The 20,915-nt window shown below is 33.5% G+C and overlaps 2 protein-coding genes across 2 annotated transcripts; one reads left to right on the plus strand and one right to left on the minus strand.

The window, feature by feature from the left end:
* Positions 1-10,077: 10,077 nt before the first annotated feature.
* On the plus strand, positions 10,078-17,474 carry LOC105779482 (uncharacterized). The gene is made up of 12 exons (XM_012603253.2): positions 10,078-10,291; positions 11,224-12,051; positions 12,209-12,334; positions 12,432-12,653; positions 12,760-13,674; positions 13,767-15,008; positions 15,081-15,212; positions 15,296-15,427; positions 15,630-15,926; positions 16,125-16,208; positions 16,291-16,413; positions 16,754-17,474. Exons 1-12 carry the CDS (start codon positions 10,247-10,249, stop codon positions 17,261-17,263), a joined length of 4,656 nt encoding a protein of 1,551 aa, XP_012458707.1. The 5' UTR covers positions 10,078-10,246; the 3' UTR covers positions 17,264-17,474.
* Positions 17,475-17,801: 327 nt separating this feature from the next.
* Positions 17,802-18,485, minus strand: LOC105779483 (40S ribosomal protein S17). Its single transcript, XM_012603254.2, has one exon. It carries the CDS (start codon positions 18,415-18,417, stop codon positions 17,989-17,991), a length of 429 nt encoding a protein of 142 aa, XP_012458708.1. The 5' UTR covers positions 18,418-18,485; the 3' UTR covers positions 17,802-17,988.
* Positions 18,486-20,915: the final 2,430 nt, after the last annotated feature.

Below are 20,915 nucleotides of genomic sequence, written 5' to 3' on the forward strand. Positions count from 1 at the left end.
ATTATTTTTATAAATACTAATTTCATCTAATCAAATATTATCAGAGTTACCAATTTTTTCATTATTATTATTATTTAATTTTAATAATACTTACACAATTTATGCTCTTCTTTCCTTAGAAAACAATTTACTTGTACAATTGTGAATATGTTTTACCTTTGTGTTTTGAAATATCATGTTAAAAGCAATGGGTTATTAAAGTAACGATATTTTTGTAAATAATATTTTTACTCATATTCGAATAACAAGTTATTTTATCTAATTTAATTAATAGTTTAAAATGTTGTTTCCACTTTTTTATTTTTCTTACTTTTAAAATACTATTTTATTCTCTTAATTATTTTTAAATTAATCTACTTTTTATAAATTATATCGATAATTTAATTGGAAAATATATATTTAAAATTATAAAAATATAATATTTAAAAATAATTTTTATTATATCCCATGAGACACATGTCACACTCTTAATTCACGTAAAATTTTAAAATTTTCACAAATTATATTTGGGATAATTTTCTTAATAGATTATCATCTTGCACACCGTCAATGAAGTAAATAAAACTCCACAAGTATTTAGGATGATGCTATTTGTTTTATGGATATAGTAAAATAATAATAAAATAATTAAGAAAGACATCTGAATTGACTTGTGGTGTTTTTACTTCACTGACAATGGAAAGAACAATTATCCTAATTTAATATTTGTTTATGATTTGATTTAAGTTTTTTTTTCTTTTTAATGTTTAAATAATTGACTCAAAAGATCATTTAAGGTTCATAATTAGGGATGGTCATGGAGCGCGGCAGGATGGATGTTGCTACTCATTGCTCTATAGTTGATACACTTTGTTCCATCACTTATCTCGCTCTATTGTAGATTTATAATATTGAAAACCATTATTACCCTATATATTTTGGATGCATTCATCAAAACTCCACCCTGTTTCACTTTAATTTAATTGTTGCTACTTATGTTTGATATTTTTAATCTTTTCCGAGGCAAATAAATATTTAAATATAATTCTAAAATAAATTAAACATAAAACATATGGATTTTTCTATAACACATTATTATTATTTTACCCTTTTAATAATTATAGGATAAACTACCCATTTGGTCACCCAACTTTTAGGGTGTTTTTATTTTGGTCACCTAAAAAATTCCTTGCAATTTCATCACCTAACTTTTAAGGCGCTTTCATTTGAGTTACTCAAGCTTAAATCTCTAACGATGGTCAACTGTACACACCACATCATGTTTACACTTTCATTTTGGTCGCCCAAAAATATCATTATTTAAAAGTATTGATCAAAGTAAAAAGAAAAAAAAACATTAAGGATTAAAGTGGAAAAGCAATAGAACCTAAAACAATGCATTAAAAACATTGTCAAATTGTACTTGTTTACCCCATTGCCGAAATTTCAAAATATAAAAATCAATTAAATAAATTGTTGAAAAATTTGTATCCCTTGATAAAGTCATTTGATTTGTTACTATAATAAGTTGGTCCTGACTTGGTACGAGAAATAGAAGAGAAAGTTTCAATCATTCGAATCCATTTAAAGGCTGCTCAAGATCAATAGAAGGTTTACGCTGATAAAAAAAAGAAAGGATGTTTTGTTTGAAGTGAGAGATAAGGTATTATTGGAGTGAGTTGGTCCAATGATTTATAGATTGACACTACCTCCGGAACTGTCAAAGATTCATAATGTGCTTCATGTATCTATGCTGAGGAGATATCGATCGAATCCAGACCATGTGGTGCAAGTAGAAACGTTGGAGGAGGAACCCAATTTATCGTATGAGGAAGAACATGTTCGTATTTAGGAAAGAGAAGTAAAAGAGTTGAGAAAATAATTCTACTGATGAAAGTATTATGAAAGAACGACAATACGGAGGAAGTGGAAACACGAAAATATATAGACTTTTTCATGCCCTTTTAACTCAAATTCATGCAGTTTCGTAGTAATTTTTACAAAAAATATAATATAATTATAAAATAATTAAATTTACTTAAATTATTTACATATTTAATTTTGATTAATTTTATAATAAAATTCCATAAATTTTGATTTATTTTTGTCAGATTTGCATAAAGGGTGAAAATTGGCTCGGAGACATTCTTAAAAGCTCAAAACCGTGAAGTGATTTCTGAAGCATTGAGGCGAAATAAAATTTCAGCCTAGTATAGTCCAAATTATAAATATTAGTACATAATAAAATTAAGTTTAATTTTTATCCAATTTATTTTGGGTTAAATAATTATTATTAATTATATTATGGAAATGAGACCCAGTTGTGCTAAAACAAAAGATTGATCCAACCGAGCAACTAGGCTGCCCAAACTTGTCCAAAATGCTGACCTAATCATTTCAAATTAGCTGATTTATTGACTTGCAAATCAGCCCTTGAATTCTTCTTGAAATCACATTCAAACCCCTCCACTTATTATGTTTTAAACCCCTCCACTTATTATGTTTTTGTAGATTTGCTCCTAGCTAAATATAGCAAGTTGAAATGTTCAACTTGTGCATGAGTAGTGGTCGACCATGGGGGGAGTTAATGGCTGCTAATTATTTGCTATTTTTAGAAGTCACTCCCAACTATAAATACCCCCTTCACCTATTCATTCAACACACCTCTCATTTCCACACATCTCTTTCTTTCACTCACTTTCTCTCCTTTGTTTTTCGTGTGGAGAAGGAGAGGAGCAAACTAGTCAGGCTTCGGAGAAACACCGAATTTGATTCTAGTTTCCTATCCTTTAACTTTTCTTGTTGTTGTTATGAACATGTCTATGAATATTTGTCATGTTGTTATTATAAATTTAATTAACATGACTTAAATTTAATTTGTGTTAGGTTGATTGCATTTCGTCTACTTAAGTTATTAAAATCATGTTTATGTTATTATAGGTCTTGGTAAATTGTTTGATTAAGTAAAACCATGATTATGTTATACTTGCATTACAATTGTAAGGTAACTAATGAATTAATTATTAATCGTATTGAAATTGTAATTAATTGACATGATACTTAATCAGTGCATGTTTAATCTTCTAAGGTAGCTAAGGGTTAAATTAGCGACGGTATTAAACGGTACATTAGCCTTGCATAACTTCCAAGATTATTGTGGTTAAACTATTTCGATGTAGGAATATGTTGTTACTTCACTTAATCTTTTACTTGCTTATTAAATTTGATTAATTGTTTGAATTGACATATTGCAAGATTATTGTGGTTAAACTATTTCGATGTAGAAATATGTTGTTATTTCACTTAATCTTTTACTTGTTTATTAAATTTGATTAATTGTTTGAATTGACATAGTAATATGTTCAAAAGATTAGTTAATTTTGTAAGTCTGTATGTGCTATAGTTAAAAATTACCAAGTTGCCATGAATTTATTCGTAACAACATGAATATTGTTTTAAAAATATTAAGTTAAGAAATATAATTGATCTAACATAGTTAAATCGTGCATTGGAATTATTACCTTTTAATTTTCTTAGTTAATTTACTTAGTTAAAATCTAGTTTTTATTAAACCCTTTTTCAAAACAGACGATTTTCCTTCACTGAAGTGTTAATTGCATTTCATAAATAATTTCTTACACAATCTTGTGGGTACGATAACTCGATATTTACTTGTCACTTTATTACTTGATAATGATTGTGTACACTTGCACATTTCCATTGTTCCAAGAAGCCACTTGGGAGAGAGAAAGTTTGATGAAAGAGCAATATCCTCAGCTATTCACAAGTAATAATTTCGAGGACGAAATTTTCTAAGTGGGGAAGAGTTGTAATAGCCTGCCCTATGCAGACCGTATCGATATGTTGCTTGGCATATAGTTGAGTAAGCAAGGGTAGAAAAAGGGGGTGAACTATCTGTTATATGTCTTGGTGGCGTATTGCATAGATTCGATAGTATGCCTATTTGCAGAACGCTTTGTTGGAATTCACCATTTGGTGACTCTTTTGAGTGATAATTCGCCAACCCCAAATACTTGAGGCGAAATCTTTAGTTAGTAGATTGATAGACTTGTTTTTCATGTTTTAGCATGAAAACGATGACTTAGTGAGTATCGTTAAAGTTTAGTTGAAACCTAGTTGGAATTGAACTAAAGTACTGTAGATGATAGCTTGATGTGTTTAGGTAGCTGAATGACTTGTTTAGTTACTTATTTTAGTGTACAAGCTATGTTTTATTACTCACTAAACTGATTAGCGGTAGTAGTTAAGTTTGGTAGATGTATAGGCAAATCTACTCTCGGGTTTCAAGGGCTGTAGTGGGATTTTCTAACCCTTCCACTAAGTTTTGTCCTCGTTGCCTGTGCTATATAAGGATGTCGATTGCTAGCATGTTTTACCTTTTTTTTTCTTTGCGTTATTTTCTGAGTCTCTGAAAAATTTTAAGGTATATTCGTTAGTGAAGACAAGAAAGGTTTCCAGTAGCTAGTCAAATCACCCTTATTAAGTACAAGCTTACTGGTAATTTTTGGAAAGCCCTTAGGTTGTTGTCGAAGGGATTTACGTTTTTGCATTAGTGCATGCATGATTAAATTAGATAAATGGTCGGATGGTTATAATTATTTCTTATTTAGCTCAAGAATCTAGTGAAGGTCCGAGTAATCGAGGCAAATGACCAGTACTAGTGAAGGTCTGAGTAACCAAGGCAAATGACCAGTAGAGTAGATTCTATTCTGAAGTTTGTTGGTGTGTTCCTTCTTACTTTCTTTGAGTTGTGAAACTTCCATGATATGTAGGTTGTATGTGGTAAGTTGCTCTTATTGTAAATGAATCGATGTGTTGTGTCCGGACATGTGTGTGAGTATGACCATTATAAAAACACCTTCCTTGTTACATAAGCCCAACACCAAAAAATTTATGATATGTGAAAATTGTGGAAATGAGATCTATATGTGATGCCTCCGACAAGGCAATTATATTGCAAATCGGATTGGCAGATCACGATTCGACCTTACGGGAGAACACGTGTTCGACTTAGCAATGATATGAAATGAAAATAAATATGGCTGATATGTGATTCTGATTTCTGAGATATGGGTCCGAGGTGGACACAAGGATGGATCGTTGATAACCATGCAAGGTTGTGGGAGATGTGTGTAAGTTGGCAGAATGTGTTTGCCTCAGTGTTGTAAGTGTTATGTTAAATTGGGGTAATATTGCCGCCAAAGAATTGTCGATGGCAATTAGCGTATTATGTCTGTATAACAGAGTCTCACAAAAAAGCCGGTTGTTCTTTTCTTACGAGTACCGATGCTTGTTGGTTATCAGAGTTCTTGTCAAACTAATTGTGTCTATTGTGGAACTCACTAAGTTCAAATGAACTTACTACGTTACTTTTCATCCTCAAACATTTTGATAGTAGAAGAAGGATATATCGAAGGGAAGTAGGCCGGAGTTGCGGTTGTGAGTGAGCCACTTGTTTGTTTTTGTATCATGCATGGCTATGTGGTGGATGACGTATACATATGTTTTGTATTTAACTTTTGCAATTAACTACGTCGTTTGTATTGTTTTATCTTAAAAGAGAATTGCCCCTTCTTTTGAAAGTATTCACTGAATCCCTTTGATTTTCTGATAATGAATTTTTATGATTTAAATATATATACCTAGGCAGTAATTGAATAATAGAATTTTCTTTTATAACTCCCATTATTTTCTCTAAACATGCATCACCAAAATGACTTTTACACTAAGGAAAATCTTTATAATTATTTTTCTAAAAATTTTAAGTTAAGTCGAAGGATTTGAATCCGATAGTAATGCCCCAGTCTGTTGGGCGGTCTGTCTGGTTGAATGATACATGCCATGTCTTCTTGACAGGCTAAGGGGTGTTACAACTACTTTAATTACATTATTTAATTATTATAATTCATTAATTCAATTATTAACTTAGATACTAAATTTTTTTTATAATACTAGTTGGATAATTATTTGATACACTTGTGGTAGAGTTTTATAATAATGTAGAGGATTAAATTTGTTGAATTATTTAGAATTATGATCAAATTGATAGAATATGTAATCGTTGAGGACTAAATATATAATTATACTAATTAAAAATGCCACGTCATGATTTCAATTAATGATTTAATGGATGGTGACCAAAATAAAACAAATGATAATACTAGTGACAAAAATTAAAATTTTTATAATTTGATAACCAAAACAAAAATATGATAACTGAGTGACTTTATAGTTTACCAACATACAAATATATAGTAGGAGGTAAAAATATAAAAAAAGTATTTAGTTGTTTAAATCAAGTAATTAATTAAAATGGGTGGACCAGTTTGTTTGCGGTGGTGGGTCGGTTGGCAAATGGGTAGCCAGCCTTGACCACCCGGAAGGATAAATATTTTCATAATCTTTAGGCTGGCAGCCACACTATATACGATGGGGCATATTCGCAGTAAATTTATTAATTGGTGCGTTGTTTAATTATAATGTTAAAATTTTATTTTTCATGAGAGAAAATTCTCTCACCAATTCAGTAAATACAAAACCAATATATATAGAGAGAAGTTTAGGAGAAGAAAATTAATTTTCATTACATATTTATATTTAATAATGTTTTAAACCAATTATTAAAATTTTGAAGTATCTTTTAAAAGTAAGTTTAATTGAATAATTAATCAAAATAAATTTAAATATAAAAATATTGATATAAAATAATTTATTTTAAAATTAATTTATAAAAAGAAATATAAATCCTACTTTGGAGGAACATGTATATGTATATATCATGATAGAGTTGTAAGCTGTGGTTTTCCTTAGATTAGACGTGATTTATAGATATCCAAATCAATAGAAAATGATATTGATGTATGAAATTGTTTGAGCTAACTTTGACTAAAATAAGGACTTATAAGGGATTAATTTAGGCAAATGAGATACGGAAGCTAAAGATAAAAAGAGTAGTTCACATCGAAAAGATGGAGCCAAGCATGAACCGTCCATTAATTATCTATTATTAATTCCCCTTTATTGACTGACTGTGACCAAATGAATTGGGGCACCATTGGCCTCTTTTTTTTCAATTGAGACACTGATTTGTGCACTATTTGGTAACTTGTTAATCTTTAAAATTTAAAAACTCCATTTAAATATTTTTCTATACATATAGTTTTATTAAAATAATCTTTTATCGTGTACATATGATATTTTTTACTAAAATTAATTGTAGAAAAATCAAAATTATGTCTACCTTTGTACGATATTGTTTGATCAATGGGTCCTATCATCTTTGCAATAATATAAAAGTCTTAAAAGAAAAACCCAATTATTTTACTATTTGATTGAAATACTTGAAAATATTTTCTTAAAATTGAACTAAATTTGTGGTATATTTATGTGTATACGTCAGGGGCGGCAGACACAGACAATCTATACCTGTTGGATCGTTGTGTTGAGTCTTATATCTATAAATTGTAAATTAAAATAATTATTTGCACTCATAATTCAGAAATATAGGCCAGCTTGGACTTCACTTTTAATCTAATGGAAAGCTGACGTGGTTATAACAGAATCAATTTTTGAGATATTGTTGATACAGTATCTTTTTGATGATCGATGAAATGAGACAGTCAAATTTATTTAGGATAAAAATTAATATTTTAGCATGATTTGTTTAATGTAAATATATAATCTGTGAGATTGATTAAAATTATTTTCATTCTTCAAAAAACATGTGCAAAGCAGTAAAAGAGAAAAAATAAAATAATGGAGACTGTCCCTTTAATGTTCTTTTCATGGACCAACCAATACTTCTTTTCTTTCTTCAATTATTATATTAATACTTCATAGTCACTGTCTGAGATAGTGGCACCAAATGATGTGACCTCACCAAACTACCTAAATTTTAATTTCATCTTTAAATTGAATTATAAAAATAAAATAAAGTTCAACTATTATGATAATTATAAAAGACAAAACATATTTAAATTGCAAAGAAAAAAACAAAGAAGATTCTCCCATGCTTTGTTAAGATAAGTATTTAGGTTTGAAAATTCTTAAATAGTCATCATTATCTTCAAAAATTACATCATTTTCGTATTAAAAAAATTCCTTTCTGCACTAATTCAATGGTTGAAAATGATGCATTTTACCAATTTAGATTTGGAGCTTCTACTTCAATCCTACTCCACTTGTTAACTCTTGTTTCGTGTTAATTTGTGTAAATATAAATTAAACATATTAAAATTTTTAATATGAACAGTGGATTCGGTTTTAACTCAATTACTATGAGTATTATTATCAATGTAGAAAAACGTTGGCTCAAGTGTGTTGAAACGCATTATCTTTCTATTTATGGGCTATATCTAGTTCTAAGCATTATGTTAAAAAGAGCGAGCCTATAATAAAATTATTAAAAAAAACTTCAAATACGAATATAATACGTGTATTAAAAATGTTCTACTAACCAATGTTGATACTTTTTGAAACATGTTATATCTTACTTTAAAATTGGACTAATTGTTCCCACAAAACCCTTGATTTTTGTATTTTCAAACTTTTAAAATTCAATTTAGTCTATCTATTTATTTGATTTAAAATTAAAATTTAATTGATACTGATGTTGAATGACTTTATTAAATCATATGTAAATGCTACACCAATATAAGGTTACAATATTCATATTACAATTTTCTTTACATATTTATTTTAAGTAAATTATTTTTTACTCTTTACCTTTTAATTTTTTTAAAGTCATTTCATGTCTGTTGTTTAAAATTTTTCTTTATAACTTTTATATGTTAAAGATGAAGTTTATTTTAAATCAATATCTCTTTATTTTAAGATTTTATTTAATTGAATTAAATTTTAATTTTATAATATTAAAATTAAAATATAGTTTAAAAGATACATATTAATAAAATTTATTAAGTAAAATTTTTATTTTTAGATATACTAAGATTTAATTATATTTATTGATTAAAGTACGGAAAAATAAATATAAAATCACAAAAATAAATATTAACAATTTTAACATTAAAATAAATTAATTTAACAAAATATATCAAATAAATAACATGTAAGAAATTATTAATAATATTATTTAAATTATAATATATTAATATAATATTCAAATCATGACATTTTGTATTACTTTAATATTAAATATCTTTAAAATTAAATAATGTTAATATAATTGATTATAAAATAATTAAATATTTTAATTGTATTAATTTTGTAAATTTTAATAATTTTTGAAAAGAATATTAAAATTTAAACAAAAACTAATATCATAAATCGTATGGGAATACATACTAGTTTGAATCTATGTTATTAATTGAATTTTAATTTTTAAGTCATACATTTAAACATTAAAATATGTGAGATTCAAAATTAATGGAAGTTCATTAATCGCATTATTAATTTCACTTTAATTTTCAAATCACAGAATTAGAGGGACTAAATTTTAAAAGTTTAAAAGATACAGGGATCGTAGCTGGAATCGTTCCTTTAAAGTTCGTATAGGAATTTTTGTACTTGCTGTGCTCCCCTGCCGTTGCATGGTCAGGTTGGTACGTGAATATGACAGGGTAAAAAGGATAAAAACGGAGAGAAGGTTTGGGTTTTTTCGGATTCGAATTTCTCGAATACAAGTTTTTATTTTTCATCAAATCGTTGATCGAATTTAAATTTTTTCGAATTAACTTTTCGATTTGGACACCTTTAATCATGCCCACAACATATGGTTAGTTGGGAAGAACTAGTCCCAAATTTTAATTTACAAAAGGTGTTAGAACCCCACAAGACAACTAATCACTTAGCCTTCAGACAAAAAGGAAACTATTAGAAAGGTTTGTCCGATCCTTTCTGTTAGTGGAAACATCTCAAAAATTATTTTTTTCCCCCACTCTGAAAACCAATCCATCTTTAACCAAAAGACCTGTTATTGCAAATATCAACAGCGCTGTATTAGCCCACTCCAAGCATGTGAGTGACAAATCAGTAGGCCCAATTTACATATATGGCCAACTCAGCAAGTGTATTAGCATATACCAAGTGGGATTTGTCACCTTATAACCCTGCTTTAAACATCATCGCTGTCACCTTTGATCATTCTTACATATCTAACAATCCAACCTTCGATTTTTCAAAAACTCATCAAAGTTCCAGAAGAATCATAGTCAATTTTCTATAGTATTCTCAAGTTCAGATTTTCCGATTCAGGTTCGGAGTTGATCACTTTTTCCTCCATGAAAAGATGGCAACTGAAGCAGAAATCATTCCAGAACCCATTTCTGTAGTGGTAAATAGTTCTTTTCTCTATTACATGTTTTTGTTTTGCTTGCTTTGTGTATTTTGTCTCTGTATAGTAAAAGATCATATGATGTTTTCCAACAAGGATACTGCAATTTCTGACCAGAAAGCCAAGAGAGGTCACTTTAGTTTAGCAGTATGCAACCTTTTTGATGTTGTTGAAACACTTAAAACATGATGATCTTTAAGTTCTTTAAGACATAAAAGGGCGAAAACAAAAGCTGATCTGGTCCTTAGATCCTTTTTCTATCCCCTTTCAGAAACCAGATTCATGAGATCAGTTTCTTGTGTTTCACTGAAACTTTCTCACTTTAATGGATCTAGCTTTTTAGCTTTTCTGGTAACTTCTGTTATGATTCATAAACAAAACATCTAGAAAGTTCAATCAATTACTTTGATCATGATTAGCTAAACTAGCATTAAATATTTGTTAACATGAATCGATTTATCGTAATTACTAGCATAAATGGTTGGCATATTCACGAGAACAGGTCTATCTCATATAGGTTCATGCATTAAAATGCTCACGAACAATTTGGCAAAGCCGTAGCATTGCCAATATAGAAATATATCCGCTGACAGTAATGTGATAAGATAGATTGACTTTGCCTTAAAACTTGAATATGATGGGCTAAGATATTAGGAATCTGATTCTGATATAACACAATCCGACAGCTAACTTGCCTTAATGTCGCTGTTCTTCGTAAAAACAGTGAGCTGCATATGCATTTGATTTCTGACAGATATGTTTTAGTTTTGCAGAAATTAAGATTTGTTCATACTGGAAAGGAAAGAATGATCAGAAATGAATAAATTTACCAAATTTAATTTTGTTACCAAAAGAAGCATATTTTTTCCAGCTATAAATATCTCCAATATACAATGAAAATAATGATAATAATAATTTCCTTATCTATGCAGAAAGCAGAAGAGGAGATTAGCAAACCTATTTTGGATTTGAAGAAATCCGAAGGTGGAGTCGCCGCACCTGCCGGAACGGATGAATGTTTGGACAAAGCAACCAACCAAGAATTAGCCAGGAATAATGGGGTTGAAGCCTTGAATGCTGTCTCTCAAGGGAATCCAGAAATATCCAAGGGTGAAAGTTTTTCAATGTCACCTGAGGTTTCTGAGACCTGTGGAATGCCAGATCATAACACGATTGATGACACTCCATTGAAAGCTGATAAGATACCGGAGAATGATGGAAAGATGTCGAAGAGTGAGGCAACTGCAGACCATGATTCTTCTCTGGAAGAGAAATGTGGGAGTATTGTAGAAGAAACAAGCCAAAATGCTGATGTTGAGTCCAATAAACAAGAGGCTAACTTAGAGCTCAAGAAACAAGCTTTGAGTGATAACCATGATCTGATAATTGAAAGCTCGAATGAGGCTAATGAAATAGTTAGCAAGGACGATCACTCAGATATTGTTCAAGAGAAACTTGAAGAGAAAAGCATTGAAGAAACAAAAGACACCGAACCAGAGAAGCTGCCTGCCATAGTGGGAAAGGAAGAGAGTGCTGAGGCAACTGATCTGATTGAAACATCAGCAAGAGAAAAGGACCAAATCATTTCTGATAGCATCGGAGACACCTTAACCTCGAAAGTAGCTGAAACCTCAGAGATCAAGGACAATGATACAACCTTGGAAATCAGTGAGATCGCCAAGAAAGAGAATGAGAATCCACACGAGGAGGCCACTTGCATGCATGAACCTGCAGCGGAAGTGGAAACAAAGCTTGAAGAGGTAAGCGGAGCTACAACAGAATCAAGTGAAAGTTCCATATGTAAAGATTATGGAAATTAGGATTCATAAAACATTAGCGTGATTTATTCGTGTTTATAATCTTATTCTATATGTTACCTTGTAGTACTTTTGTGTTCAAATTTTGCTCATCATGCAGGTGAGTAAAGAACCAGAAATGGAGGAACATCCTATAGCTGACATCTCGAGTTCATCGACAGGCGATGAAATCATGAAAGAAAGCACAGAGGAAAATGAAAGCATCCCATTGAAGTTAACAGAAAATGTCAGCTAATACAAATGAAAATTGATTTGGGCCCAAAAATTTGTTAATTTTTTTTTACCATTGTTAGTTGCTAACTTAAACATTCAATGATTTACAGGCAAGTCCTTCATTAGAAATTCAAGACTCAAAAAAGGATACTGAAGAGAGAACCTTAGTAGAAGGAAGTATCGATACTGCTGACCCGGAATCGGCACCGGCTGCAGCAGAATCAGAAGAGACAAAGCTAAAGGAAGCTCCTATATCTGACATCTCGAGCTCAATGATTAGTGATGAAACTGTGAAGGAAAGCACAAAGGAAGATGAAAGCACCCCATTGAAGGTAACAGAAATGGTCAGCTAATATAAATGAAAGTCGATTTGGGTCCAAAAATGTGTTCTTTTTGACCATTGTTAGTTGCTAACTTGCACATCCAATCTTTTTACAGGCAAGCTCTTCATCTGAGCTTGAGGAATTGAACAAGGATGCTGAAGAGAAAACCTTAGTAGAAGAAAGTATCGATGCTGCTGACAGGGAATCTGCACTGGCTGCAGTGGAACCAGAAGAGACAAAGCTAAAGGAAGCTGAAGCAGATGCAGAAGAGAAAAAGCAGGAAACAGAAAATGTTGTTGCCACTGAAGAAAACAGGCTAGCAACAACCGAACATGAAAGTGTCCACGTAGATGGTGCAGACAATGAGGTGGAACAGGACAAGTCCTCCTTATCATGCGAGAAGGACAAGGAGATATCCAGGGAAGAAGATGGAATGCAGGATAAAGTTCCATATGAGCACTCTGAAACTCCTGTGCCACAAGCAACAGATGAGATATTAATGGAAAAGGCAGATGATCCAACATTAGATGTTCCAACAATAGAGTCCAAAGAGACTGGGCCAGAGCAGTTGGCCGAGGAATCATATGTGCATACAGAACAGGAGACTGGAGAATGCATCTCTGTAGCAAAAACATCGCAAGATGAACAATTATCAGATTTAGGATTGGAAAAAGAGAAGATCGAAGATGGAAAGCAGTCAGATGAAGCCGTGGATTCAGGAGACACCTCAGGCATGTACAAAGATGTCGAAAAGGCCATCCAAGAAGAAGGTAATTTAGCTGAGAGCTTGGCAGAAACTGAAATGCCAAAAGGAGCTCAGGATCAGATTCCCGAGGTCATAAACATGAATGATAATGAAGGACAAAGTAAGAAACCAATCGCCGAACTGAGCAAGAGCCAAGCCGATGAAACCATTACCGAGGTTCAGAACCAAGAAAGTGAAAAACAGATAAACGAGGAACCGGCAGACAAACCCGAGGTTGAACAAAATGCCTATGAGGTTACCAAGGCTGTCATCTTGTCTGAAGAGGTAAAGAACATGTTTTTATTCCATCATGACTTTTTTAATGATGTTCTAAAATTTTCTTTAATTTTTGAAACTTTTTAACTATGTATTGATAGGTGGAAGACTACAGTTCCGTCTCAAAAGAATGTCTGAAGGAAGGAGAATCAAAGGAACAGGTAGAAGTGAAAAACTTGGAGTTTGAAGATCATTCAATCAAGGACCGAGAAGCATCCGTCATCGTAGAATCAGAAGATAGGAGACAGGATCAAGAGTCTGGAGACCCTGTAAGTACAGGCACCAAAGACGCAGAATCAGAAGAAAAAATTAAGGACATTGTTGATGAATCCAAGCATGATTGTCAAGACAAGAGTCACGAAATTTTGACAGAAGTCGGAGTTGAGACAAGCTTAGACAACACCAAGGTGAATGAGGAGCTTGCGACTTTGAGCTCAGTCAAGACGAGTCTAGAAACTTGTGAGAGTGATGCTAATCAAGAGACTAAAGAGGTCGAAAATCCACAACATGAACTGGAGAAAACAGAATCAGCCTTGGAACCAGAAGTGAATGAAGTTGAACAAGCCAAAGCTGTGCCTGAAACATCATCCGAATGCTTATCTCAAAGTCTTCAAACTTCTACCACGACATTGGCTTCCAAGCAAGAAATTGAAACCACACAATTGAGTGAGAAGATAAAAGAACAGATACAAGAGGTTGCTGAAATAGTTAAACATGAGAGTTCGGAGGATTCTTCGGAAACAAAAACAATAGAAGAGGTAAGCTTGCAAAAGGAAGAAGAGACAGAGCCCAAGGTTGTTTCAGTAGAAGAAACCATAGTTGATCAGGGTCTTCAAAATGAGGAACCCAAAGATCAAATTCAGACAACATCTTTGACATTGCCTTCTAAGGATGAATTATCTGATGCAAAGCAAATGGCAGAGATATGCTTGGAAAAAGAAGAGGTTGATGAGCTTGGAGATGGTAAGAAAGCTGAAACTGGTGCTGCTTGTGCTATTCAAGTGGAGGAACCAAAGGATCAAATTCTAGCTTCAGAATTGCCTGAAGCTGTTGGGGGTCAAGAAACTACTGTTGCTCAAGCTTCAATAACTGAGGAACCAACTAAGCTTGAAACAAAGGAAGATGACAAAACAATGGAAACTGAAGTGAAAGAAGATGAGAGTCCAGAGAAGATCCAAGAACAAACAACAGAGGTTGAAGGAGCCTCAAATGTCGAAGTTGAGACAAGTGAAAAGGCTTTTGACAATGAATTAATCAAAGAGGAACTTGTCAAAGCAATAGATGAAGAAAATCAGTGTGACAAAACAAATGAAATCATAGTGAATGAAGTTTCAAAAGAAGAGGTAATCAAGCAAATGCATCACTTAACAATTTCCATCTACTTTCTTTATTCATTCTCGATTATATGTCGACAGGTCCAGGGTGTTGCTGAAACATCTTATCTGACTTCAGAACCGGAACTGCCGGTGAAAGATGGCCTAGGAGAAGACAAGCTAAAGGGTAAACTGATTGAAGACAAAGCATCGGAAACCACTCAAACTGAAGAGGTAAGAAAACTCAAATGTGTTAATCTTATTCTTGTCTTGATTCTCTATATATCTATCTATATTGAAGCTTTAATCTGTAACAGCACGTTGTGGAAGCTCAAAAGATGAGTGAAAATGAGATAGCTGAAAAGCAGATTGTTTGTGAGGATAAAACTGTTGGAAATCCTGCCCAAGCTTCAGTTGCAAAGATAGAAACCGCAACAGTGGTACAAGAGGTTCGAACTTTTGCACTAAATGATGTTTTTAAAAGGCAAAGGCAAAAAGAATTCGATTCAATGGGAGATAAATACATGAGAGTAGTCTATGTTATTCGGATTCTTCAGTTTTTTTCAAAGTATTTGGAACACGTTTTCTGGTATTGGACATTCACACTACTGAAATTATGTAATCTACCTGAGTTATTTCATCTTTTATCAGGAATCAAGTTTAGAATTACCAAAGTCAGATCCAGAAGGTACCAAGGGTTCAGATAATCAGATTTCCAGGGAATTAGAGCCGATTGAAAACACAGAGATAACAAGTTCACCAGTTAAAGAATATGTTCCAATAGATTTGCAGGACAAAGTTGCAGAATCCTCTGAGAAAGCTGAAGTTGAAGATGTCAAAGAGGTTTACCTAAAGGAAGCAGAAGTTGGCCATGGTGGAGACAAAATAACAGACGAATCCAGTGAAGAAATAACCAAGAAGTCTACATCGGTGGAGGATTCAACTGAGGTACCTGATGCATCCTGGACATGGGTTTGGGAGTTGATCCTCTAAGGACCTTCCAAATTTATAAAAAAATTAGAAAAAATAAGTTGAACATACTCATGTTGGACACATACTCGTGACATCTATTTTCTCTTACTGTCTTTGCTTTGATCATTTATTTATGAACTCAACAACTCCTACTGGTGGAAACAAACATGACAGATTAAGGAGCTAAAAGATGAACATGCGGGAGACAAGACAAATGAAACCTCAGAAACCCCAATATTAGAAAATCAAAATGAAAAGGTCAGTATAGAGGCACTCATCTTTTATTCAACTTGTTCTTCTCTTGCCTCAAATCTTTCTTCACTCTTAATTTTACAAACAGCTCACTGTGGAAACTCTAAAGGACGATGGTTCAAACAACAATTTTAAGAAAGAGATTGTTGAAGAAGATCGAACTGTGAAGGATCAAGAACAAGCGCCAGTTGCCGTGAAAGAAGCCATAACTGTAAGTGAAAATACAGTATATAAGAGAGATGAGATATTTTAAATGGAAGGCAAAGAAACAATTTCAGGCTAGAATCTAGTTTCAAGGGACTTTAGAAGCAAATGCAAGTTGAGCTGCTATAAACTGTATTGTTTCGTCTCTTCATTTTCCTTGAATTATCCATATCAGTCTCTTCAATAACCCTCCAAATACATAGAAAAACTTTAAAACACTGAATATACCTGTGTCCAGCTCATAATTGTATGTAATACTCTAGTCCGAATCTGAATAACATAGGACACATAAATAGTTTCAGGTCCAGGCTTAGACATAGGAGACTAACATAAATCTTGACAAACAGGTTCCAGGAGAAGCAATTGAGAAGCCTGAAGCAAGAGATTTGCAACCTGAAAAAGCTGGGGTTGATAATGGAGAAGAGAAAACAGATAATTCAGGTGTTGAAATAAAACTGGAACCTGCATCCACAGGTACTGGTAATTTATCATTGTCCGATCTACTCCAACAATCTACAGAAAAGAAAGTGGAGGTGGCTGAACGTGTGATTGAAGAGAGGGAACTTACAGTAAGCAAGGAAGCAGCACCGGTGGAAGCTGCAGGAACTATTCAAGCCAAAGATTTAAAAACTGATGAAGTACCTGAAGGAGAGGAACAGAATAAGACCGACTCTGGCTCGGATGCTCCAGTGATGGTGGAAGCACCGAGAGAAGCTGAAACTAAACCACCCAAGAAATCTCAAAACATACTATCAGGTGTTGGGTCCAAAGTCAAGAACTCAATTTCCAAGGTGAAGAAAGCAATTACTGGTAAATCTTCTCATCCAAAAGAACCAAAAGCAATATCACCAAAGTGAAGCGAGAAATGAAGATCATCCTCAATTCTTAGTACATAATCACATATTTTATGATTTGTTTTATAAGGGTTTGTTTTCTGTCAAATATTTTATGATTTGTTAAGCTTGGTGAGTTTTTTGTGCAGATTGAGAAAGCAGTTTCTGTATTCTTTGGTATAAAAATACTTGAACAATTACATGATTGTGAAAAGGATTTTAAATAGTTGCAGTCTTTTTTGAGCTTGCTATAATCTAATATATATAAACATTTGTTTGTTAATTAAAGCTCAACAAAGATCACCTTATCAAATTCTTGCTTACAATTTCCATTGAAAATTTTGCATTGATACAGCACCAAAGCATACAAATTTGGAATTAAACCACACATAAACCTAATAAAGCAAACATCTTTTTCACGTCTTGCTTGAAATTTCTGCAGAACCAGAATTGGCATTCATTACTCCAATTGGAATGCAAATGGGGGCATCAATCAAACAACTAAACTCTTAGCTCAGAATCTAAAATGAAATTCAAAAACAAAAATTAATGGAGTCGACCATACCAGAAACTAAAATTACCCATTTCAGATTTCTTCAAAAATAAAGTACACATCACACTTGATAAAATTTCAGTTCCACTTAACTAGTACTGTTCCAAAAAAAACACAAAATTAGAAACTACCCCAAAACAGAGAAAAAAACATAGAAGCTTAAAAAAAACCCATGAAATCCATGAAGACCCACCACTCAAAACCTCCTCCCGGGTCCACCACCGCGACCGAACCCAACTTGAGGAACCGAAACAGCAACCGGATCAACCTTAACAAGGCCGGGAATATCACCCATTCCAAGAACCGAAAGCATATCAAGTGTTTCCTTATCAACTTCGATTTGGTCGACCTTGATGGCCGATTCATCGGGGACAAAATCCATGCGACGCTCGCGCTCTTCTTCTTGAAGCTTAAGAGAAATCCCGCGAACTGGTCCTTTCTGGATACGTTTCATAAGATGGGTCGAGAAACCGGCAATCTTGTTACGGAGCCTCTTGGATGGGATTATAGCTACTTCTTCGATAATCTTTTTGTTGGTGTGAAAATCGAGGGTCATTCGAGAATAGTACCGCTCGATTACCTGACGGGACGATTTCTTCACCGTCTTTGTGCGAACGCGGCCCATGGTTTAAGATCGGCTGAGACTGAAGAGTAATTGGCTGTTGTTTTGCAGATGCTTAAAAATGTTAGAATTAGGGTTTTTCTCTTACTATTTAATATTTAGCCAGTTTGGGCTGGGCATGGGCTTTTGGGCCTAGCTCAATACGAAAATGATGGGCTGTTGTTTGATTTTCGGCCTACGTTACGACATTAAGGAAGTACAAGGTTTTCATATGTAGTACGACTCAATATCTGTTCTTGTTTGAATTGTAATAATCATTCGTGTAAAATTATTTTGTCTCTGTCATCATGAAAAAAACTATAACAGTTTAGTGTTATGGTCTGAATTAGCAGCAGGAATAAGCCGTTATGTTAGTTGATGCAACGCAACGTTTAGAGTCTAATATGTTAGCAAAACCGTGAGTTTCGTTTCATGAAAGGGGTCGTGTTTTCTTTTTTGAACAATCTGATTATAGATTTTGATTATATCTGTTCTTTTTGACACAATACTTAGAGCTACCCATCCCCAATTCATAAATAGGAGGATAATGTGTTTCAGCACACTCGAATCCATGTCTAATGAAACGGCGGGTTAACAACTATTATATAACAGCTCCTTAACCGAATTTGAATTGCCTGTAACTACCTTCCCTGCCCTTTTAGCAAGGTGGGAAAACGAGAAGCAATTATGGAAGTTTTGGAATGAATTTATGCTCTCTGAATCTTTTGCTTTCTTTTCTCTTCTCTAGATTCCTTTTTCTTCTCTTTTCTGGATCAACTTTTATCATTTAGTTTTATCAAGAAAGACTCATTTCTTGTAAAACTAATATGGATTTATTTTACATCAGTGCCTGAAAACATTTACCCAATCAACTTATAACTTATACTATATATAATTAGATTACGTTCAAGATTTGTGTTGCGAATTTTCCTGTGAAGAAAAGAAGAGAGAAGGAGCAGAATAGCAGAAGAGAATTTGAGAAGAAGAGACGGTTTTGATTGATCCAAAATTCAGTGAAAATATCATGTTTACACTGTTTTCCTTGAGTGGTTGAGATGAACTAACTAACAGCTAATTAGTTACCACAATTGGCAAAACTCACCTTTAAGTTTTAATACAAAACGCACCGTATCACTGATGGAAGTGCATCATTTTACTGAACAATGAAATTCACCGTTTTAAGCAATATTTCCCTCTCTCCTAACTAACGGTTACAACTGAAATTTAAAACTACTAACTACCACATCAATAGCAATTTCTCCCGTAACAATTAACCTCATCTGCCAAAAGATCGTTGACCTCAAGATTCAAAATGTGGAAACTGGTGCTGCAGGTCCTCCAGCCTCTCCCAAGTAGAGTTCTCTGGAAACGTATTAGCCTACTCCACAAGGACTTTAGTTGCAGCACAATTGCCATGCTTAACCATGCGTTTGTCGAGTACTCGAATTGGTTCTTTTAACATAGCCCTATCAGTACCCACTAAAGGCAATTGAGCCTAGTGAGGAGCCTTGCCAATGTGTTGTTTCAATTAGGAGACATGGAATGTGTGGTGGATGTAGGATCTCGGAGGTAACTTCAACTTGTAAGCCATTTCACCCACTTTAGCCTCCACTGCAAATGGCCCAAAGTACTTAGGGGTAGGTTTTTGGTTGGATGCACGTCACGCAGTAGTCCGTCAATATGGCTGCAGTTCCAGGTAGACTAGGTCACCCTCTTGGAATACACAGTCATTTCTTTTTTTTGTCTGCCACTTGCTTCATTCGAGTTTTGGACCTAGTGAGATGGAACTGAATAAGTTTTCTGCCAGCTTCCCTTTGCTGGAGGCTTCGACCTACTTTGTCCACACTCGAAAGGCCAGCTAGGTAAGGTAAATAGGTTGGTGGTTCCTATCGATACAATGCCTCGTATGGTGTGGTTTGTATGGATGAATGGAGGGTAGTGTTATACCACCACTCAGCTAAAGTCAGCCATAAGTACCAATCATTGGATCTCTCCCTTGTCATACGAAACAGGTACCCTTCGAGACATCGGTTGAGCACCTTGGTTTGGCCATCGGTTTGGGTGTAGTAAACAATGGACATGTGCAACTTTGTGCCAAGGTGTTTGAAATTTTCTTGCCAGAACTGGCTGATAAAAACTCGAGCTCGATCAGACACCAGTACCTCAGGAACTCCATGCAATCTGAAAATACTATCTAAATAGAGTTGAGCAACTGTGATGGAAATAAAGGGATGGGTCAAGGCAAGGAAATGACCATACTTGGTCAACTTATCTACCACTACAAGGATAGTATCCTTGCCCTTGGACATAGGTAGGCCCTCAATAAAATCAAGGCTGACCACTGCCCAAGCTCAATTAGGAATTGGCAGTGGCTGCAATAAACCAGGATAAGTAGCATTGTCAACCTTACAACGCTGGCAAACTAAGCATTCTCTGATCCATTGCTTAAGATTCTTAGACATACCCTTCCAATACATTAATCTAAACATCCTATAGTGAGTAGCGTGAACACCTAAGTGTCC

This window comes from Gossypium raimondii, chromosome 4 (assembly GCF_025698545.1).
Source record: "Gossypium raimondii isolate GPD5lz chromosome 4, ASM2569854v1, whole genome shotgun sequence".
Classification (NCBI taxonomy): Eukaryota; Viridiplantae; Streptophyta; class Magnoliopsida; order Malvales; family Malvaceae; genus Gossypium; species Gossypium raimondii.